Source organism: Perca fluviatilis, chromosome 22, assembly GCF_010015445.1.
Source record: "Perca fluviatilis chromosome 22, GENO_Pfluv_1.0, whole genome shotgun sequence".
Classification (NCBI taxonomy): domain Eukaryota; kingdom Metazoa; phylum Chordata; class Actinopteri; order Perciformes; family Percidae; genus Perca; species Perca fluviatilis.
The window spans coordinates 6,040,705-6,064,820 of record NC_053133.1 but is presented as its reverse complement, the minus strand read 5'-3'; the positions used below and the strand labels follow the sequence as shown (position 1 = coordinate 6,064,820).

General features: G+C 39.0%; 1 protein-coding gene across 6 annotated transcripts in view; it reads left to right on the top strand.

Moving 5' to 3' along the window:
• Window positions 1-770: 770 nt before the first annotated feature.
• LOC120552249 (E3 ubiquitin-protein ligase HECW1) overlaps window positions 771-24,116 on the top strand; it is a 92,857-nt gene continuing 69,511 nt past the window's right edge. For 2 of the 6 annotated variants that reach the window (XM_039790122.1, XM_039790117.1), the window contains exons 1-5: window positions 771-949; window positions 5,067-5,124; window positions 10,317-10,638; window positions 18,563-18,670; window positions 22,520-22,614. In XM_039790122.1, the coding sequence (XP_039646056.1) occupies window positions 5,098-5,124; window positions 10,317-10,638; window positions 18,563-18,670; window positions 22,520-22,614 (552 nt within the window). In that variant the 5' untranslated portion in view covers window positions 771-949; window positions 5,067-5,097. The remainder of the gene's footprint in view (window positions 950-5,066; window positions 5,125-10,316; window positions 10,639-18,562; window positions 18,671-22,519; window positions 22,615-24,116) is intronic. The other 4 variants (XM_039790121.1, XM_039790116.1, XM_039790119.1 and 1 more) reach the window with 3 other exon arrangements.

Here is a 24,116-nt window from a genome sequence, read left to right as displayed (position 1 = left end):
TGTAAATAAAGTGAATGTAAGAGATTAACTGTGTAGGATTTTTTTAGCTGTTTCACAGAAAAAACATGTTCTTTTAAATATATATATATATATATATATATACAATCAAAGTGATATTATAGAGATTTAAAGTTTTTAATATTAAATAAATAAGACATTATGAAATAACCATATACATAAATTCAGAAAACATATGGGCCTATAATGAAATTGTGAAATAATCCAATTAAATTTATGTAACCCTCATGTGACATATATGTTGTTGCGGGGGACCCCGAACCTCAACGCCAGGCCAATATATAAAAAACGTCAAATAAACTGGACGGGTTACGCGAGGAGAATGATGGGCATAATAACCGCGCGCTTGCCACCGCGTGCGCGTGTATCGCTACATGTTTATGTGTGCGTTGGTTGATGAATGGGGGCAGAGAGAGGGGGCAGCGCACGCGAGGAGAGAAGCGCGTTTTCTGATTGGCTGTGAGCCATTGCTCTATCCGACAAAATGTATCTTATACGACCAGAAATGGAACCTTCAAAATAAAAGCGTATTTTAAGTTGGAATTGCCTAAATCGATAATGAAGCCAATTTTCAGATAAAGCTATTTGTAATACGCATATTTTTTTACATGATCTACATGCCAAAATATTGACCAAAACGCCCCCCCCAAAAAACAACCTTTCCATGCTCGCAGCTTTAATGGCCGATTCTGGCAGTGGCAGGAAATTCAGACTGTAGCTATTTGGGCTAGCTTTACTTTGGTCCAGCGAAAGAGGAAAGGATGTGACTCCAGCCTGTCTTGCGTGCCTCGTTACGCCGTTTTGTTTGTGTTCCTCCCTCCTGCCTTCTACTGTCAAAATGGAGCTCGGTGGAAATTAGCAGGTGTGTACCTCTTCGAGTTCTCATCCTTACCTTTGGAGCATGATCCACCGGCCGGTTATTTTATCCCAGGTTGGTCGTTTTCATTCTTGCTGTGTACCGTTAAATGATGCAGCCTGTTATATATCAGTCCCCAGCACCAGCGGCCCATCTCTCCCGCATGTATGTGTCATTTTCTCCCGACGCTGGATTCCGTTTAAAACATCGATGCGGTGCTTCGTCGGCAATGACACACGAACACACACGAAATAATTTTCTTATTTTTTCAGTAGGCTATGGGGTACATATCCGCCAAGCAGCACGAAAGCAGAATTGTGTTTAGAGGCGGTTCACCTTACGCGAAACACGGCTCTCTTGTAGCTTAATTTGCTGCCGTTGCTAGCAAGCCACATCATTCTCTAAAGTTGGAATTCTATTAGACTACATAAAAAGGCAACATTGACTTGTTATCCATTGGCTATGTGCCTAATCAGTGGATACACATCTGAGAACGCCATGAGTCATCTTTCATATCTAGACCTCCTATCGGCTATTTGCCTGTAGGTTTAGAAATAACATTAAAGTATTAATAATTAATTGTCTGAATGTTGTTTGGCATGATGTAGCCTATCGGCGCTGGAGACGTCAGGGCCGTACAGCTTCGCCCTAGTTTGCTCTTGATTTGGGATGGAGGCTACTACGAGTCCTATTATAAGGGGAGGATTCCCCCCCCTCCCACTTTGTGTGGGAACTCCCATCCTCAAAATCCCCTTAAATACTGGAGCAACACACGGCGGGTGCCTTTCTTTTCTTTTGTTTTCCTCTGTGTTTCGGTGCCATGCAAATCACTCGCCTATAATTAAACCTCCTGTTATGTTGCGGGTCAAATTGACCTTGTTCAGCAATGAACTTCTGCTTGCCTTCGTTAGTGTAATCGACATTTCAATGAAAATGGCACATATGTATGTACCCCTGTTAACACAAGTCCTCCCCCTTGCATCTGTCGAATAAAAGACAAAACCTGAGCTGGGTCGAAGACTCTGAACTCCTCTTCTGCACACTTCTTTTCAGCAAAAAGGTAGACAGCAAAAGAGTCCCAAAAATTCACCAAAGTCAACCAGAGATCTGCTCAGAGTTGTTTTTATTCAGTTTATGAAGCTAACAACACTCAGTTTGTATACCCTTTGAGTCCCCCCCCCCCACCCCCCCTCCTCAGGCTGCACCTGGTTTTCTATAGTGTGAATATGTCTTCTGATCCACCTTTTTTTTGACATGATACCATTCTGATCTCCATGCTTATCCTGTGCTGGCCTCATCAAACTCTGGCTGGGACTGCTTTTTACTCACTCTCTCTGCTTTCCTCTGCCCCTAGCATAATATAATTATAAATATATAATAAAAATCTTGACTGGTTTGCTTTCAGTGTGTCTAAAAGGCGTATGTATTGCAAACTGGATCAAGATGCTTTTCCTCTCTTCTCTGCTGTCTGCCTCGTCTGTCTCCTAATCAAGCAGCAAGCCAGAGGGAGGGGGATTCCCAGAACAGTTGACTCATGCTCTGCATGGTCTCAGCAGTGTATGCTGGTCATCTGATTTTTCCACATTTCATGCTCTGAGTGAAACACTGGTTACACATTTATATTCCATATATTGAGGAATATACTGGTTATTATACATATATAGGGGGTGGCAGTAGCTCAGTCTGTACGGAGTTGGGTTGGGAACCAGAGGGTCGCCGGTCCCAAGTCCCTATACGGACCAAAGTATGGTGGTGGACTGGTAGCTGGAGAGGTGCCAGTTCACCTCCTGGTTTGAGCAAGGCACCAAACTCCCAACTGCTCGGGGCGCCTTTCCATGGGCAGCTCCCTCACTCTCACATCTTTCTATTAGTGCACGTATAGGTACTGAGCATGTGTGTGTAATTCAGACCTGTGTGTAATAACAACAGAGTGAAAACGCACAACAACAACATTATTACATAGCATGCCTGTGGCCGTGAGTGTGAGTGCCGGCCAGCGAGCTTGTTAGAGTGACTATATCAAACTTTTTAATGTTTCTAAAGCTCTGTCATTTTTCATACAATGCTTCTTAAATGACCTGTAACAGCAAACGAGACTTACAGTGAAAAGAACGCTATTTATATATAGTTTTCAGTAAGGCATCTGCGCGAGTCCGAGAATGATTTGCGGCAGGTAGACGGCGCTACAGTAACACATTGTGATGGGTCACAGTGTTAGCATATCCAGCCAGCGGAGCCAGGTAAAAGGAACCAGGAGATTTCTTTATATAGGCCTAATTGTATTTTTATTTTATTTTAGAAGTTATCTGCTGTAGTTATTGCTGCTACTGGGGCAGGACCATCACAGGAAAGAAGGAACTTAAACAAAGAACAACTAAAAGCTAAAAGGGAGAAAGACAGATGACAAGTCAATCTCGGTCAGGCTTTCAACAGATGGAGACAATCACGCGATTGTAAAGGATTCAAAACCTACCCCGAATTGGCTCTTAGTGTAATATGTCTACTTCATTCATAAAATGCAATGTGTGATGTGGTTGGATGTCAGTAGCCAACATTAAATTACGTCCCCTTTCATTTAGCGTGGTCGTTTTCCTTTTAGTCCGTGTTTGTGTTGGCTGTCCCCCTGTAGCCTACCTGGGTAAAGCATCCGTGGGTTTCATGAAATGCGATATATGAATCTAAGTTATTATTACGTTCGGCTCGTGACACAGTGGCGGTGATAATGTTACCCGGTTTAGCTCACGAGACATCCAAAGTAGGACAACAGGGGGCTTCGAGCCGGGTACAGACGCCGGCTACAGAGCTCCGTCGTATCAGCGGCAGTTGGTAGTTAAGTGACCCGAGAATATATTTTCTTCCTTTGCAGGCTTGCCTCTCCATTGCATCAATGCAAACCATGTGACCATTCAGAGATGCACATGAAAACTGAGAAGTGAAAATATTAGATGTTCAATTAGACACTGGGATAGCTGTGATTGCTGTATATCTCTGTTGGACAGCTGTGATTGCTGTATATCTCTGTTGGACAGCTGTGATTGCTGTATCTCTCTGTTGGACAGCTGTGATTGCTGTATATCTCTGTTGGACAGCTGTGATTGCTGTATATCTCTGTTGGACAGCTGTGATTGCTGTATATCTCTGTTGGACAGCTGTGATTGCTGTATATCTCTGTTGGACAGCTGTGATTGCTGTATATCTCTGTTGGACAGCTGTGATTGCTGTATATCTCTGTTGGACAGCTGTGATTGCTGTATATCTCTGTTGGATAGCTCTGATTGCTGTATATCTCTGTTGGACAGCTGTGATTGCTGTATCTCTCTGTTGGACAGCTGTGATTGCTGTATCTCTCTGTTGGACAGCTGTGATTGCTGTATCTCTCTGTTGGACAGCTGTGATTGCTGTATATCTCTGTTGGACAGCTGTGATTGCTGTATATCTCTGTTGGACAGCTGTGATTGCTGTATCTCTCTGTTGGACAGCTGGATTGCTGTATATCTCTGTTGGACAGCTGTGATTGCTGTATATCTCTGTTGGACAGCTGTGATTGCTGTATATCTCTGTTGGACAGCTGTGATTGCTGTATATCTCTGTTGGACAGCTCTGATTGCTGTATCTCTCTGTTGGACAGCTCTGATTGCTGTATCTCTCTGTTGGACAGCTGTGATTGCTGTATCTCTCTGTTGGACAGCTGTGATTGCTGTATCTCTCTGTTGGACAGCTGTGATTGCTGTATCTCTCTGTTGGACAGCTGTGATTGCTGTATCTCTCTGTTGGACAGCTGTGATTGCTGTATCTCTCTGTTGGACAGCTGTGATTGCTGTATATCTCTGTTGGACAGCTGTGATTGCTGTATCTCTCTGTTGGACAGCTGTGATTGCTGTATCTCTCTGTTGGACAGCTGTGATTGCTGTATATCTCTGTTCTCCATGTTTCTGTGTGGAGGTCACCGTGTCTTTATATCTCTGTTTTCTTTTATTTGTCCATCTCTGCTTCTGCTCCTTCTCAATTATTCATATTTTTATCTTACAAAGATGAAGTATGAAAGTGATGTACTGATGATGATGTTGTTTTTTTCCCTGCACACAAATGCCACACTTGACTCCAACCTGCTACATTTACAGCCTCTGCTTTTTATTTTTTTTTACTTTCTGTGGTTTGTAACACGCCACCCTTCTCCTCCAACTTCCCTCAGGTTTTGGTCTGCTTTGGGTTGACTGGTCATAATGCTGATGCAGCTCTGTAGTATCAAGGTCAGTGCCCCCCCACCCACCCACCCGCCACCACGATCACCCACCACCTTCTCCTTTTGCCTGCTCACCCAGTTAATGTGTAGCATTATGGGAATTTAAAGGCTGGTGCCAATACCAATATTTATTTGTGTACAGCGTACTGAATACGTTTTGTTCTGACGTTCAGTATCTTTAAATGTCATCTTGTTCATGATAAAATATAAACTTACTGCATTGCCATCATATTAGCAATATTTGCCAAATCTATGAAAAAAAAACCACTATATTGGTACAACCAAATAACATCAATAATGATGGTGGCCTTTTTGTTTTTCATCAATATTTTTTAAGAGTTTTAACATAATCAATGTACATACATATAAAACATGTTTGACACTTAAGGAAAACATAAATGTAAAGGACAGAGACATTAAGAATAATACATAAATAAATGAATAAAAGTAACAATAACTAAAAGCTTCTCATCACATCCTGTTAGATTTGACACAGCTTCTCAATCAGCCATTGGTATTCAAGAAAGAATAAGAAAGGATTCCAGATTTCCTCAAACCTCCTATGTTTACCTTTCACAATATAAGTTACCTTTTCCATAGACATATTTACTGACATTTCTTTCAACCAGTTACCTATACTTGGTGCCTTTATGTTCTTCCATTGCAACGCAATAAGACGCTTTGCTTGTAATAGACACATGTCTATGAATGCATATTCCTTACTCTTCAGTGGCATGTTTAGAGGATATTAATGTAATATAAATAATTTTGCAGAAATTGGTATATTGATTTTCAGGATTTTATGATCATGCATTTCACATCCTTGCAAAATGTCATTATATGTTCACATTCCCAAATGCAACGGTATGATGGTGGCTTTTCACTAATATTCATATCAAATTCTGTCACAAGCAGGCACATGAAAATTGCACTGTGCATGCAGATAACCTTTCTTCATCACCAACTGCACGCGCAGAGTGCCTCAGTATTTAGAACTATGCGTCAGAGCGGGATGGGTCGTGCCCTGAAGCTCCGTTTCAACTAGAGCATTCTCTGATCTGATGGAAAACTCCCTCACATTTGGACTTGCTGGTGACGATGCTGTATCTTGCACTGATCACAGCATCCACGCTGAACAGACACTGAACTCTTAGTGTGTCATGCCACACCTTTAAACATGTTTACAGGTAGTGCTGCACGATATTGGAAAAAAAACATTACAATCTTTTTTTTTCCTGCGATATATATGTTGCGATATTTAAAAAAATAAATAAAAAATCAGCAGTTGACTTAAATGGCTCTGTTTGGAAATAATTAGTCATTCTGGCAGCACAGTGGTCTAGCAGCTGAGCAGAGCAGAGGGCATCTCGGCAGTCTGCTAACTTGTTGATCGCTCAAACCAAATATAAGCTGCTCTGTTTTAGGCTACAAAAACTTGCAACCCAGGCTTAAATTCAACTCTGAGGCAATGATACATCATTTTCACTTATTAGGAGGATCTTTGTAGGGGAATTTGTTTTTATTTTATTTTTTATTTTTTTTAATTTTTTCTTTTTTTTTCTTTTATCATGTTAGGGGTTAAGTAATGGACAATATCTTACTGTATACTGTTTATGATGTTTTATTCTGTATTGTCATTGAAAACCAATAAAAAGATTTGGAGTAAATTCAACTCTGATAGCTGCTAGGCTTATGTATGCAGTGTAAAGTGCAATAGTAAACACTGCAGCGGTAATGTGTCCACCTCAGCTGAGAATGGAGAAGTGTAATTTCCTTTCCTACCGTGTATTATATTAAACGTTATCTGTTGATATCACAAGTACTTAAGCCTACAAATAATTCATAATAATGGGACACACAAAGGAAATCCCCCATATATTTAATAGACTGTCAAAGCTTCTCTTAAATATAGGATAGAAGACAATTCTGATAACTAACCTATGATTATTGTGTTCATTATATTTCATGTCACAGGACATATGCACTCCTATAACTTTCACCAGCAAAATTCTGCAAGTTTTCCTTTCTAGCATTTAGTTTAGTGCACGTCATTGAAACCATAGATGACACTGGCTTAACCATGTTATCCTCCCCAGCTCCGCCCTCTTTTTAATGATTAACATTTATTTTTATTACTATATTTATTTCTTCTTATGTGCTTATCTATACCCGTCCCCTAGAAAAAATCATCTTGGGCTGAAAGGAACCTGGGTCCCTGCAGTCCGACATAGGTTGTCATTTATCCCAGTTAAAAATTTCTGGATCTTATCACAAGACCATAGGACATGAAGTAATTGGCGTCCTCTGTCTTACATTTCCAACAATTTCATGTGACTTTCAGACCAAGTCTAAACAATCTGGAGGGAGTCCAATAGAAGCAATGCATAATTCTGGTGCTGTCGGTGCTGAAGAACTGCATCCAAAAATCCCCACTAACAGATGGCGAAGATGCAAGCATCTTAAAAATCGAGACCTAGGGATTCCAAATTGCTGTACCACATCCTCAAAGGATTTCAATATGCCACCGAGATACAGATCCCCCAGTGTAACAATTCCCTTTTCCAACCAATCCCTCTAAAAAAGGGGAGATCTACCAATGCATACATTTAGATTTTGCAATACTTAATGAAGTATTTAGATATTGATCCAGTTCAAACATCCAGGCCACTTTTGTCCAAACGACATTTCGGGGAGAGATTATTGGATGTGTTTTTACCTCAACATACTGTAAGGGCGATAATGGGGCAAGAACAGATTTCTCCATACAATACCAGGGTGGGGCTCTCTCAGGAGGAAGTGACCAGTGGGCCAGATGCCTTAAGTTAAAAGCAAAGTAATAATACAATACCTTTGGTTGACCCAAACCTCTTCTATCAATCAGTTGTTGTAATTCATCAAAATGTAGCCGTTTTTTGTTTTTTTTTACCATTCCATGTAAATGTCTTTATTGTCCTTTCAAACCATTTAAAATATGGCAGAGGAAAGAGATTAGATAAGGTAATTCAGCTTTGGAACACAAACCATTTTTATGGTGTCGAAAGCATATTCATAATGTGAAAAATAAATATACATTTTAAAACCCCTCTTTACTCACTTGTATGAGAATTTATTGCAAGAAATGAAAATTTTAAGAACCATTGAGCTCCATAGTACCAAACTGTCCATTCTGGGTAACGTCCCGACTTAAAATCTAAGTATAGAAATGTGGCAACACTGTCAAAAGGGTTAATTAATGAAAGCATTATTTTTCTACTTGGGCATAATTGTGTGGATGTTTGCAATATATAATATAATACCAATACTGAACTTATTAACTGTTCTACACAAGAAATACTTTTGTCCAAACTTTTGGATTTCCCCAATGTCCCTCCTGGGTAACATACATTCAAATGCATACTGCATTACTCGTCATGTAACAGGATATTCAATCATAAAGAAGATTTTGGAGGACCCCAAAACATCTGGAGAGTTTACTAATTCTCTCTTAAAAAAGTTGATATTTAGCTTTTTCGGTCACTGGTGCACTATGTCCAAAAATCATGTGTCTTTCTGGATAAAGCTAATAAAATATATTTGATGTTTTGATATTTAAAAACTGCCTATTTCATGTGAAATATGGCATTAATGTTTTAAAGGTTAAGATCTATTTTAGCTTAGTATGCCATGTTTGACAGAGTTTTGGTGGGAAAATCATGTTTTTGTCCTTCCTGGATAACGAAGATCTTCTGCTACCCAGGACATGTCCTCTGTTATCCAGATTGGACATGTTAATGAAAATTGTTTTTTTATTTATTAGTATTTGTCACTTTTCAAGCATTGTGTTGATATTGTTAGATTATATTAATAACATAATATGTATTTCTTTAATCTTTTTATGTCATTTTTGTTCACAGGTCATGATCATTGTCCAGATAATGAATAATCTAATATTATAGACATAATCTAATATTGAATTGTTAATTGATCATATAATAATGTGTGTGTGTGTGTGTGTGTGTGTGTGTTTGTGTGTGTGTCTGCTTCTTTCAAAAGTTTTCAAGTTCCATGGTCACATCTGTCCTTCCAGATGACTCTGTCTTATAAAGAGAGGCCCAACAAAGAACTGACAGTGGTTTTCACTGACCAATTTAGTTTTGTTGGCCTTTTTTTGAGATGTTTTCGTAGTTTTTCGGATTTCTTATGTGACCCTGCAAGTGTTGCTTGCTTTTTATTGTATGTATGACTGTTTAAAAAAGAGAGCCTTTAGCGAAATACTGACAGTATGTCATTCCTGGCTAACGGGCTGTCATCCCGAGTAACAATGACACAGTCAAGTAATTTAACTCAGATTATCATGGTATATTACACAATCATGTTTTCCTGAGTTGAGTATACAATAAAAACCTGATTGCCTTTACTGTAAAGCATTTTAAGACATCTTTCATAATTTTTCTGTTTTTGGCATAGAATATTGTGTGACCAAAATCAAACGTATCCCAAATATATCATATTAATTGTGTAAAACATTTAGTTTTTTTGAGCAGTGCGTGTGTGTTTGGTTAGCTGTAACTATGGATATGCATAAACATTTATATGATAAAAAAGGTAGGCATTGAAATAATTTTTAAATCCATTCCCGTTACCCAGGAAGGACGTTTTTTCATGGAATAAATCATATGATTCATCAAAGAAAATTAAATTGCATTTCTAAATTAAATTCCTAGAAATAGAAAGTGCTTGAATTGGCCTTTTTTGACACATTTATTTTCAAATTTGAAATCCTTATTCGTCTCGGACCCAGTAGCATGCTCTCAGTCTTCCATATTGAATACTGTCCACACTGCTGACAGTTGACTGCTGTATTTATATGTTGGGGTTTGTGGTATGTGTCGTGGGGGTGATGGGGGTGATGGGGGTGACCGTGACAGGGCCTGAAAATTCAGGGGTAGAATGTACATAATTAATATTTCACAGATTTTTTGGGTGTCAAAAACAGAATAACTGTGTTTTCTCTGGAAAAAGGAAAATCACTGTTGCAATGAACCCTGTAAAATGGGACGAGGATCAATATATAGTGTGAAAAACTAATTAGCTAATTATAGAGGAAATCCACCAGAAACACCAATTAGGGGTTTTCTCCTTTGATTTTCTTTGTAATGTCAACAAAGTCTTTTTCCTTGTTAGTTGGCTAAAAGCTTCTTGCTGGGTATTTTCTTTCAGAACTTGTACCAGAACCGGTTCCTGGGCCTGGCTGCGATGGCTTCCCCGACCTGCAGCACCCAGACCCGCCAGCGCTGCAAGAATGCGGTTCGTCAAAGCTGCGGCCCAGAGACCTTTGCCGTCAATGGTCTGGACCAGGAGGACTTCATGCTGGGGCTGTCGCGTTCCACCAGTGACACTGACCTGGTCTCCCCAGACGCACGCTCCACTCTGACCATCAGCTCCTCCCACTACACCATAGGCGAGTCTGACAACCTGGTGATCACGTGGGACATCAAGGAGGAAGTGGATGCTAGGGACTGGATAGGCATGTATCTTGTCGGTAAGTGAGTTATGACACGATGACACGACATTAAAATGTTATAGTTTCATTGATACAAGATGAATAATAATTAAGTATATTTGATGACACAATCTACGTTAAAACAAGTGTAATGTATATGGGTGGTTTAATTAATTGACATTAATTAATATTAAATTTATCGTAGAGCGCTTGGCTATCAGCAATTGTTTAATATTTTGAGCAACTAATACATTTGGGGTACCACTCTATAAAGAGAATGCTTATAACCTTTGCCTTAGTTCAGTTTCAACATTTGGAGGTTTTATCTCGCTAAAGCGATAAAGTTCGACATACTCAGTGGACAGAGGCTGTGGTGCTTCCAGAACACACAGAATTCACATACCCCGGTTTCTTTATGAATGAAGAATGTATTCATCTGTTGAAAAAAAAAAAAAAAAAAAAAAAAAAAAAAAACAACACCACCACACCCTTTTTTTTAGGAGGTTTTACCCTTTTAAAACCCTATATTTACAAAAAAAAAAAAAAAAAAAAAAAAAAAAAAAAAAAAAAAAAAAAAAAAAAATTTTTAAAAAAAATTTAAAATTTTAAAAACTTTTTTTCATTCTAACCCTTCCCAAACAAGCCAGTGAGCATCGCCCTTTAAAGAGTAAAACAGAGTTTGCCTAACTAGGAAGCAGGGATTGATGGAGGGATGAAAAGACGGCCCGGAGTGGACGATCGAGGGTGGCAGCAGTTTTTGTTGCCGCGGTGCTGGAGCTTGTCCTCCGGCTACCACCTCGTGGCGACTCCGCGTGCTCCTTTCGTTCTCTCTCTGAAGAGTTGGATCACCGCCAGATGGTGACTGCTGTGTTGGTGCTGGTTCGTTGGGTTCCGACTTCGGAACACAGAGATGAAGAGGAGGATTTTCGTTGAGCTGGGAGTTTGTCCCGCAAGCTTCTTCAGCGCGTTATTTAAAAACGTAGGTGATCAGTTCCAGTTTTGCGCAGCTTGAGTAGGGAAGACAATGGACAGAGAGGAAATGTCCGATTGTGTGGTAAACTGCCGGTGTGCAGGTCACTTATCACCATGCCACACGCAGAAAGGACGTCAGGGGTGAAGGAGAACAAAAGAAAAACAAAGTACGAACAGAAGAGAAGAGAGACAGATAAGCTTGGGCGTTCAGCTTTTAAAGGTCATCTTCCATTCAAAGGAGGGATGTGTTTAGGGGGGCGTTCTCCTCCCAATACCATTTTCTGACGCTAAAGCTTTAAACTAACTTTCTCTTCTTAACGTTAAGCATTCTTAATTCAATTCAATTCAATTTTATTGATAGTATCATATCATAACAAGAGTTATCTGGAGACTCTTTACAGATAGAGTAGGTCTAGACCACACTCTATAATTTACAAAGACCCAACAATTCCAGTAATTCCCCCAAGAGCATGCATTTAGTACGACAGTGGCGAGGAAAAACTCCTTTTAGGAAGAAACGTAGTAAGTCTTACTAAGTCTTAGACTTACTAAGCTAAAGCTCCTATTATTAAAATATAGAGATTTTTAGCTGCACATAGAATACAAACATTACTAACATGCATTATAACATCATGATAAAAGATACGGTAACCTCAAACCCTTAAGCAAAGCAAGTCACATGGTCAAGGAGGAAGTTTCATAATAATCATCACGGCATTCTCATGTCTATATGGATAGATATTTGATGAAACATATGGATTAGTATCTGTGAAACATGTTTTTTTTTAAGCAGGACATTACAGATTGGAGCAGGGGTCTGGTCTCTACCCCTTCCTCCTTTGCAGGATCTTTTGTAGAATTTGCATTTGGCCGACGTTGATACCGATGTTTGTTGTTTTCTTTTGTGCCAGGTAAACAAATAAATCTCGTTATAAAAAAACTATTGAACCATCTTCATCACACTAACTGTGCATGAGCAGATATTCCCAACAATTACCGAGTGTACCTGAAGGTTCCACTAAATCCTGTCAGAGCCCACATGCTTAACCTTCGTTGTTTCTTCACATACTCACTTAATGGGATAGGCAAAATGTTGCCACACCGGTGACTTCAGGAAAGCAGGAGGATTTTCTGTTGTTTCTCAGTCATCTCGGACTGCGGCAGTGGCCATGGTGTCTGGAATAGTCAAGCTACAGGTTAACCAGTAAGCTAACGGTACCCTGTGTCTTAAGCTGCATGCTACCAGCTGGAAAGCTACGCTGTCGGCAGGGGTTTTACCCTCTCTTTTTTGCAATCAAAGTACTAAATATTTGTTTAGACAACAATATACAGAAAAGTACACTATACATACTTGGCAAAGCAAAGTGTCACATATAGAAACGTACACCCCAAAAATAAAAAGAACAAGAAGTGAAAAATTACAGTGAGGACAACTAGGTAGATTGGTATTGGTTACAAGCCCTCAGCCAATACAAACAGCAAAAAATATGCATCCGTAGCATGTAAATGGGACCTATGTTAGATGACTTGTGTATCACTCAGAGCCGGTCAGGTTGGTAACAGCCAGTTTAATCAGCCTCTGCCTGCATTTACTAGGAAGATAACAGTGTGTGAATGCTCATCTCATAGGACAACGGCAAGTGTGCTCTGTCTCGTTGGAAATCTTCCGTTGCTGTGAGGAATTTCCCACCTCTACAACCTAATTTTCTCTGTGCAATGCTGTGACACTTAGCGAAGCAATCTACATTAATAATAAATGTCATTTGAAATAAATAAACAAAATTGAAGCTGTTCTCTTGCAAATTAACAAAGAGTCACTATAAACAAAAATATAATATAGCTTCTTCATACTGGACTGTTACTTTTTATCCTTTTTCAGTATTTTAACAATAATTATGTACTTGACTTTTCCCACGGTGCAAAATATCAAGCAGATCACAAATCCTAAAATAAATATCGCAGTACAAAACATTTCACAATGGACATACAACATACTGCAACGTACCTGCATTTACAAAGGAAGATAACAGTGTGTGAATGCTCGTCTCATAGGGCAACAGCAAGCATGCTCTGTCAGAAGACGGCACATGTAGGTGCTAGTTAACATACAGAAAATATTTTCCGAGTGCTAAAACATGAATAAAACATCTGGTAACTATATACAGCCATTGCCAAAATAACTTCCAGCAATTATTATACCTGACCAAACAAACTGGGTCAACTTTTAAGTGCTTTTCAAGTAGTTAAACCTATATTGTCCAGAAGCATTCACAGACATGTTACCTCGTTGGAAATCCTCTATTGCTGTGAGGAATTTCCCATAATCCTGCTCTACTACTACTCGAAGCAGGTACAAATTATAACAGTAGATGGGGTAGTTGTGCCAATTTAGTAGAATTTAACGTGAACCCATTCAACTACGTTACATATACAACACACAAGCACTTATACACAGGTATAGATATACATAAATAAACACAGACACACACACCGAGGGAAAGAGAGAACTTCTGAGAGTTTGCTTAAAGTTTACTTAAAGTGGCTATATGTAACTTTCACTTTGTGTTGATTCTAGCGGCCGCTTTGGACAAAAGTGATAGTGTTTTTACCACACATGCTGTCGTAAAGCTCTTTACTTTACGGTGCTGTGTTGCCCACTGTATTACAGAGTTACCGGTACAGGCATATAGCTGTGATAATGTTTTGCTCATTCATTTACAATAAGAGAATACGTTACGGATACATCGTTGCATTTCAAGTGTTGCAGATGGTAACTTGGTCTATTTTGGATGTATCGTGAGCTAAACTGGGTATCACTGTCACCGTGTCACGAGCGAAGCATTAAGACGTACCAACCTAATAATAACTTAGATGAATATAGCGAATTTCATGAAACCCACAGACGCTTTTACAAAAATGCAGGAGGACAAGGGAAAAGAAAATAGTAGGCCAACACAAACACAGACTAAAAAGCAATAGAAAACGGGCGCTTAATGGAAGGAGGATGTCATTTAATATAGGCTACTGACATACAACCACATTGTGCATTATAAAGTTAAAATATGAATAAAATAGACATATTAAATACATGAGGGACGATTTGGAGTGAGTTTTGAATCATTAACACTCCCATGATTGTCTCCATCTGTTGAAAGCCCAAATGAAGTAAGCTTGCCCGTCGACTGTACTTTCCTTTTTAGCTTTTAGTTGTTCTTTGTTTAATTTCCTTTTTTTCTGTGATGGTCCTGCCCCAGTATCAGCCATAACTACAGCAGATAACTTCTAAAATAAAATTAGAATACAATTAGGCCTAGCCTAGTATATAAGGAAATCTCCTGCTACCTTTTACCTGGCTGGATACGCTAACACAGGCTTTATCTGGTGTTACAAAGAAGTCTGTGACCCGTCAGAATGTGTTTGTGTAGAGCTGTTCTACCTGCCGCAAATCATTCTGTGACTTTGTGGGAAAAATCAGACCCGGGCAGAGGCACTGATCAAAACTACATGTAAATAGCGTTCTTTTCACTGTTGGTCTTGTTTGCCGTTACAGGTCATTTATGATTATTATGCGAAAAATTACACTGTTTCAGAAACATTAAAAAGTTACATATAGTCACTTTCATAAGCAAAATTAAGGGAATGGAGTTTTTTAGAAAATCACTTTAGAAGATGTTTTTTAGAATTAGCTGCGGAGCACCAGTTATTTAAACTGGTCTCAGTGGCCCTATTAATTCGAGCAGTTATAAATGACATGCAAAAGGTGAGGACCCAGTGTCTGATAGCAACTGAGGGGGGAGGCTTGCCAATCTTTTTGTTGCAAAGTGAGTAAGTCATTTAATCTGTGGGAAATACCTCCTTCTTTACCCTCGTGAATGCCCCAAATCTTCATTTTTTCCCCCAAAGCATATCCTCCTCTCTCTTGCTAGCAGCTGGATTTCCATCCTTTCCTTCTCGTCAGCCTCGATACTTTCCACGAGATTCTCAACTGCATCCATTCTGGTGATCAGGGCAGAGAGTTTTGACTACATCAAAACGATGGAGCGGCGAATTTCCTTAAGACTCTCCAGATCGGCCGCAATCCCCTCCAGTGGTATCTCTAAAAGGATAAATACATCAGTACAACACAGAGCCTTCTGTCCAAGCCTCTACCTGGCCATTCGGTCACATGACTCCTCCAGCCTCTTTCTGGGAGAAACAACTTGAAAATAACAAATATATATTAATGACATGTCTCCCATTACATCATCAAGGCCCTCGAGTCCACCCAGAGATGTATTGTATGAGGGGGGAAATTAAAATAGAATAGGGCCACTAAATGAAGAGAAAATCTGATAAAATCAGGAATTTGGGCAGGTGACCTGGTACACAGTAAGCCACGCCAATGGTAATCTGCGTTAGAGATGTAATGGGGCCTTAAAAGTTCGGCCCGACAAGGCCCGAGCCCGACAGAATTTGGCCCGAGCCCGACAAGTACATTTTGATTGACAGCTTTTTAAAAGCCCAAACCCGTTTACAGCCCGACATTATTCAAATGTGCACACGCACACAGCTCTTTTGCCTTTTGTCAGGAATGAGTCATTTATACATTTTTTAACATCATTTATTCATGACTAACGTAGGCTATAGGCCACTTGGAAGTTGGAACAAATAAAATAAGTCCTCCAGAGGCCAGCCTCCGTTTCACCTCCTCAAAATCAATTTTCGCGCTAATTGAAACGCATCACCTGACCGCTCATTTACTGCGCAACTCGGAGCGCAAGCCCCGAGCCCAGCCCGAGCCCGTGTAAAATGATAGAAATGAAAACCGAACCCGACAGAACCCGACCGAACCTGACTGGACCCAGATCGTTGGCAATGGATCGAGATGCGTATCATATCCCTAGTGCAGACTCATCAACGTCTTACATGCATAGACTGTGAAAAATAATGGACATAGCAGTAGTGAAGTTGTTCATTGATTTGCTAAGACTCTACCATGACAGACAGGTCGGGATGTAGCCACGCCCTAAAGCATCCCCTACTTCATCGTCAGTTTAAAATAAATGTGACCATAATTTACATAATGAACATAGGGCTGGGCGATAAAACGATAACAATATGTATCGCGATAGACACGTAATCAATATCAATAAAAAATGCGGTCGATAAAACGTTCGATAACTTGTTTTTCTTCTTCGGAAGAAACCAGAAGTTGCGAAGCAAGTTTGGTTGCATGAACAAAGGCACTCACTCTCTGGTAACCTAGCAACGTAGGGAGTGACACTCTAACAGCCAATCATGTAACAGTATCATGTTTGGTTGCGCCACATCGCTGTCTCGTGTTGGATTCTACAATAACAGAACCGGCGGCGTGGAGCGATAAGTGGAAAGTGAGTGCCGTAGCGAGCGAGGAAATTGTTGATAGAATAGGAAAAGTCAGTATGGCAGTTTTTGGGATTTTATAAGTCTGACCGTCGTCCCCACCAACACTACCGCAAACTTGTTTTACCACCTTAGCCGCGCTCACACTTTGGAGCAAAGCCGTATTCGCCAGCAACGTCCAACATCTGCAGCTGCTACACCGCACAAGCAGCAGACCGCCATGGAGAGGTACTCTGCATCAGCGCCTTACTAAACGCTACAAAGCAATAACGGAGGCAGACGTGCTGAGCACTGTCCAGAAGCCAGGTTACCAACCTAGCACTAAACCTGCAGAAAATAGTTCTTCTCAGGTTTCTCTATGTTTATATTTAACACTTTGCACCATTTTATTACACCTTATTAAGCAGTTCTTACTTATTCTTTCTTCACTGTGATTTTAGACTTATGTTTACATTTTAATTATTTGAGTGATTTCCATGGTTGTGTTGACATTTCTGCTTTTATAACTGAGGGGATTATAATCAGAGGAAGGTTAAGTTTAAAATAAAAATGTTTAAATTTAATATATTTTTCTCCTGGTCCTTATTTTAAATAGGTCATAAAAAATATCAATAATTATCGATATTGACCGATATGAAACACTTATATCGTGATACAGTTTTCAGCCATATCGCCCAGCCCTAAATAAACATGATACTGTATTGAAGAAGACTTAAAGCTAGCGATTGAGACCAGTGACTTATTATGAAAATGTTTGGGGTAATACAAATTTTTATTATATATATATATATCTTTTCATTGTTTTTTATCTTTCAATGACGGCCCATTATTGACTTTAGTAGTAGAATACAGAGTTACGGCATAATAATAATACATTTTATTTATATAGCGCTTTTCATGGTACTCAAAGACACTTAACAGTAAAAACCAGCACATATATCACATTAAAAACAGATAAGCTATAAAACCAACACATAAAAAAAGCATATTAAAAGCAATTCAAAACAATAAAACCAGTAACTATCAGGTGAGTAATGTAAGACTATTGTATGTGGAAAGCTAATCTGAAGAGGTGTGTTTTGAATGTGTCCAGGGTCAGTACAATCGCAGATGTGTATGGGTAGGGAGTTCCAGAGGGAGGGGGCTGCAATGGTGAATGCTTTGCCACCCCAGGTACGGTGGAGGTTTTGATTATTTTCACAGGAAGAATAAAACATTTTACCTGTGTCCCTTATGAATAAAAAAAAAAAATCCCACTAAATTTAGTGGGAAAATTACTTTATTTATAGATTTTGGGTTGCATGAAAAAAAAAAAAACTGACCGGAACTGATATAATAAAACTCCTCCACAGAGGAGTCAGCCATTGTGTTTCTGCTGTACGTAGTCATAATGTAAATACCTCAACATATACAATACCGTAAATATTGTGAAATGACACATTATCACCAGTATTATGCTATCCTATGGCACATTCATAATTGGTTGGGAATCAAGGACATCTCCACATGGAGAATTAATTGCATTTTATGTTACTGTAAAGTGTAATGGGAAATGGAATATAAAAAATGACTTCTTCAAAAATATTTGAGGGTTGGAGTAGCAAGTCTCAACAAGATGATCTCTTTCCAGATGAGGCTTTGTCTGAGAACTTTCTGGACTACAAGAACCGAGGAATCAACGGGTCTCACAAGGGACAGATTGTTTGGAAAATTGACTCTAGCTCCAACTTCAGTGACAGTAAGTAACAAAAACTCTTACTTGTTTTTGAGCAAGGAAATTAGTTTCATATTAAAAACAGCTTAATAAATGCCCTGTATTAAATCAATTGTACCACTTCATCCAAGTTGTAGTTTTGTTTTTGTTTTTTATATTATTATAATTTCTGTTTGGAATTCATTTTTTTTTTTTTTACAGTTTTTCGTCCAGGTTCTAACAGTCAACATGTGGCCTGTAACACCATATTATTTGTTTTGCAATATCAATTGTAAAAGGTGATAAACTGTATATGTTTTTTAAGAGAGCAAAAAACTAAATTATTGCTGGTTTAATTTGAATTCAAACACAAATGTCACAGATACTATCACATATCCTGGGGTTGGGCCCCTTTGTATTTGCACCACAATCTACACAAAGTGGTCTTGGTCCGGACAGCTCTCTCAGCAGCCTAAAGAAACTGAACCTAAGGGCAAACACACCAGCCTTTGTTTGGACGTCACCGAACAGGTTAGGTGTGAAAGTTGTCGACAGAATGTGGTCAAACATAAGTGGTCATTACTAGAGATGCACCGAATCCAGATTTTTGGGGTTCAGCTGAATACTGAATCCACCGGTTAAGATTCTGCCGAATCCGAAACCGAATACTGAATCCCACTCCCATCCTCAGTCCATTAACACTGTAAACACATTAATGAAGTAAACAACGTCCACAGCAGTGTATTTTTAATTCAGTGTAGGGCTAGCAAAGCTGGTAATGGCCGTCTGGTTAACACCAGTTTTTAGCAGTGACTGTCTTTCCTTTGCTGTACCTGAAGTTGCTGCATTTTGGCTGCTGTCTGTAGATTCCTTAATGCACAACTTGTATTCTTTCGGATGTTTCATATACGCAAATGTTTTATCAACGGCGATGGTGTGTATTATTTAGGGTCCTTGTCACCACGAGACAAATCATGTAGCTGGACTTGAATGGCCTTCTTTTGGCTGAAAGTACTGCCAAACAACACTTTTTCTGCGCACAAGTTCCATTTTCAATTTCTCACAGCCTACTGTATTGCACGATCCACCTACATTAACACCTTCCCGTAATCAACGGCGGCGTCATTACGTCGACCAGTGTAGGGTTCGGTTCAGTGCGTTCGGTTCAGTGGAAAAAAAATTCTAAAGTTCGGCAGAAACCGAACCCCGTCAAAAAGCCCAATATTCTGCAGATTCCGAAGCCGAATCCTGGATTCGGTGCATTCCTGGTTCTCATACACTATTTTTATTTCAATATTATCTAACATAATTTGCACTTGATTATTGAATTTCTGATGTCCAAATATTATATATTTAGTTTTATTAATAGTCAGTGACAACTTGTTAATATTAAACTGTTTTAAAGTGAATAGGACAAGTTGGTGTCATCCGCAAACAAAACAAAATTTTACATCTTGGACACATTGCAAATGCCATTTATGTACAGTAGAAACTATTTTGGACCCAGCACTGACCCTTGTGGGACCCCACATATAACCCTCAACAACAGTTATTGTTGTTTATTCGCACATATTGATATCTATTTTCCAGGTAACTACTGAGCCATTGGTGTGCTACTTCTGTAATCCCATATTTTTACAGTTTGGTCATTAATAGCTTATGGTCAATTGTGTCAAATGCTTTTTTAGGTCTATGAAAAATCCATATATTCCTTTTTATCCACAGCTGTAGATATTTATTATTAGCTCCATCACTGCCATTGTTGTGGACCGGTTTGATCTGAAGCCATATTGATGTTCATTGAGTAAATTGTGTTTTTCTATGAAGTGATCAAATCTGTGGATAAAAAGTTTTTCGAATATTTTTGAGAACTGTGGAAGGAGAGAAATTGGTCTGTAGTTTAAGAAAATGTGCTTATCTCCATTTTTGTAGATGGGAATGACCTTTGCTATTTTCATTTGATTTGGAAATGTTTGTAATAATTGATTAAAGATATGGGTCAGGGGTTTCGCTATACTATCTTTAATATTTTGAACTAAAGTCATGTCAATATAATTACAGTCAGTGGATTTCTTATTCTTGAACTTGTTTACCACATCAATTAACTCCATCCAATTCCTTTAAAAAAAGGTATTTTAATTAATAATATAATATTTTCATTTACATTCTCTGTTATTATTGGGTCAACAATTTCTTTTGCTAAATTATAGCCAACATTCCTAAAGTAATCATTGAATTTGTTAGCAGTCTCCTTTGTTTCTGCTCTTATTGATTGGATATTTTTATTAAAGTGATCTGAATGGTTGGATTTCCCAGTACCTTTTTTGATTATGTTGTCAAGCACCTTCCATGTACCCCGTGTATCATTTCTGTGCTGTTCTAATTGTTTTATTCAGTCTCATTATGCTGGTCAATTTATTTTTATATTTCTTATATTTATTTTCTGATTCCTTTGTTCTAAATTTTAGAAACTTGCTTGTACAATACATTTATCTTTTTTTTTAGATTATGTTTTGGGCATTTTTAGGCCTTTATTGACAGGACAGCTGTAGAAATGAAAGGGGAGAGAGACATGCAGGTTGGAGTCGAACCCGGGCCCGCTGCATTGAGGAGTAAACCTCTATATATGGGCGCCTGCTCTAACAACTGAGCCTTCCGGGCGCCCACATTTATCTTTTTACAAGCATTTTCTAGTCCCATAGTAATGTAGGGTTTGTCTTCATATTTATTTATCATTAGTGTGCATATAAGACAACGTTTGTCATATAGGGTAGTAAATGTATTTAGAGAAACTTCTGTCTATCTGTTCTGCCTTAAAGAGCCTATATGGTGTCAGGTGTTTTATTTTGAATCAACTTAACAGTTTTAGAGTTTCTTTGAAAACATTTTCAAAGTTGCAAACACGGTAAGATGGTCAATTATGTCATTGATAAGCACAGTTGTTATTCTAGTTGGCTTTAAGATTAGAACATTTTGTCAATTAAATCTCTACTGGGTTTCTGCTCCTTTAAATTTAACGAATACTTTTAACATGGGCTGCAATGGGATATTGTGGCATGATCGATTTCAGTATTTTTCAAAACTTTCCGCCACTTGGATCTCTTAGGACTTTTTGTATGTTAAAGAACTTTTGAGTAATAAAACGTGTGCAGCGCCCAAGCCCGAGACCCATAGATTGCAATTTTTGCCAAGTAGGCAGTGGTACCAATTTTCACAACTTTCTTTCAAATGTCTTTAAAAAGTCATAAATTTATTATTTTAAATGTAAGGCCTGAAAAGTCTTAAATTTAGTTCACAAAGTATTAAGTTTTGCAAACAAAGGTCATATATATGTATTTATTGTCCTTTCATGGGATCAAATAAATATAGTAACGTCATAAATAAATGTTATGTGTGTGTGTGTGTGTGTGTGTGTGTGTCTGTCTGTGTGAGACTTTACAATTTATTCCAGTTGGTGTGACTTGGATGTTATACAGCAGTATAGGTGCAAATCAATCAGTTATCACCTAACTGTAAAGCACTTTGAATTGCCATGTTGCTATAAAATGTGCTATAAAAATAAAGATGCCTTGCCTTGCCTACATAGATTCATTGTATAGGTAATCAGTGCAATTCGAATTAACTAGATTGCGTGGGACATCACTCAGGAAGTCAGTGCTGGAGACTTAAATGTATACAAATTAAAAATTTTAAACCACAGAACCTGTATTTAAATGTATCTTGTTGGGATGTAAAATCATCAACTTTAATCATCAGATTTCTTTTGTTTGACATTCAGGTAGAAATTACAATGTGGAGTGGGATTCAGTGTTGGTGAAAGGAAACTAATTCTTGTTTAATTTTTTCTCCATCATCGCCACCTCCCTTTCCCACTCATTTGTGTGTCCTCCTCAGCTGAGACCAAAGTCTGCTTCAGGTACTACCACGGTGTCACCGGAGCACTGAGGGCAACGACACCCAGCATAACCATAAAGAAAAGTTCTGCAACTGTGAGTCTCACCACATTTATTTATTTTTGACATATTGCAGCTTTCTAAGATGTGGGGCTTCATTGGTCACTCAGTATCTTGTGTCTGTTGAATGGCAGCCCTGTCTTTTTATTTTTGTCTCATTTCAGTCATGCCAGTCAACCTCAGTGGTGAGAAAGCTACTTTGTAATTGTTTCTTGCCATGCTTTGATCTACTACTGAAGTAGTTATGCTGCAGCTACACCTCTGATGGAAGTACAATGCTACATTAGAAGTCACTAAGTATATTTCAGTCAGAGACACGTTAAAGAATTGACCATCCATTGCAAATAGTTAGATTACACAGGAAAAGGCTTTGCTCTTTGAAGAAGCTTTCAAAGAATTTGAGCAGCAAGGATGATTCTGCTGAGAGCTAATCCCCTTAAAGGCCCTCTCCAGTGTATTTTGACAATTTGATATTTGATATTTCTCTGAGTCATTTCCAAGACAATGTTGACTAACCACACTGTTCGCCAAATAGTTTTGACAAATAACTTTCTGTTTCATACCTGTAAGGTGCCTAAAATGATGTGTTGTCACATGACCTATGACATCATCATTTGAGCTACGACTATTCCTTCGGATTACAATGTCAGTTCAAAGTGCTGTGTGTGTGTGTGTGTGTGTGCCCTTCTAAAGCCTATATCAGTCAGACCCTGTTATCTAGATGGTGTTCAGCTAGGTGATTGGGTTTCAGTGTTTGCCTTCCCATTCTGCTGTTCTGGGCCTTTGGAAATGCTGATGGGCCAGGAACTTGATCTGTACTTGCTTCCTGATGACAAACGAATAAAAATAACCGCCATCTGAAGAGAGAGGAAGGGAGAGAGTAGAGATGGGAGAAGAGAGTCCACACCAGCTAAGTCATTCAGGTTTTTTGAGGCGAGCGGTGGACAGCACCGGTTCTAACTGCTAGAGGCAGACACCACCAAAGAGGGAACGAGGAGAAGAACAACATAGAGGAGATGGACAGATGGAAAAGCAGTGAAGGGATATTTGTCTGCTTTGCCCGTTGAGTCTAGACAGAGAAGACACACAGCGTTTGATTTGTATGGGTGTGATGGACGGCATGTGTCTCCAGCTGGGACTGCTGTCTCCCAGTCATCCTGAGAGAAGGAGTGGGAGGAGGACAAGGCTCAGCTGGATGGCCTGGGTAACCATAAACATTCACTTTTGCCGCTAGGAAAAATGTTTTGCTTTTAAGGACATCGCTCCAACAAAAAGTAATTGCAGAATCTTGTAATGGAGTGTGTTCCCAATGAATAGATCACATGTATGCTTCACTCACTCCTCTCTGAAGACAGTCTATAGAGTCTGGGATCCTTACTTGGAGTTTATTGGACCTACTCTGTAATCTTCCATACTACAAGGGTTTCCTAATCCAGCATAGCCTATCTTCGTACCTTCTCTGTAAATAATAGCAAATTTGTAACCTTTTTGTTTGTCCACGTTTTCTTTGTCATTTGATGTACTCTATTTAGTGGTTT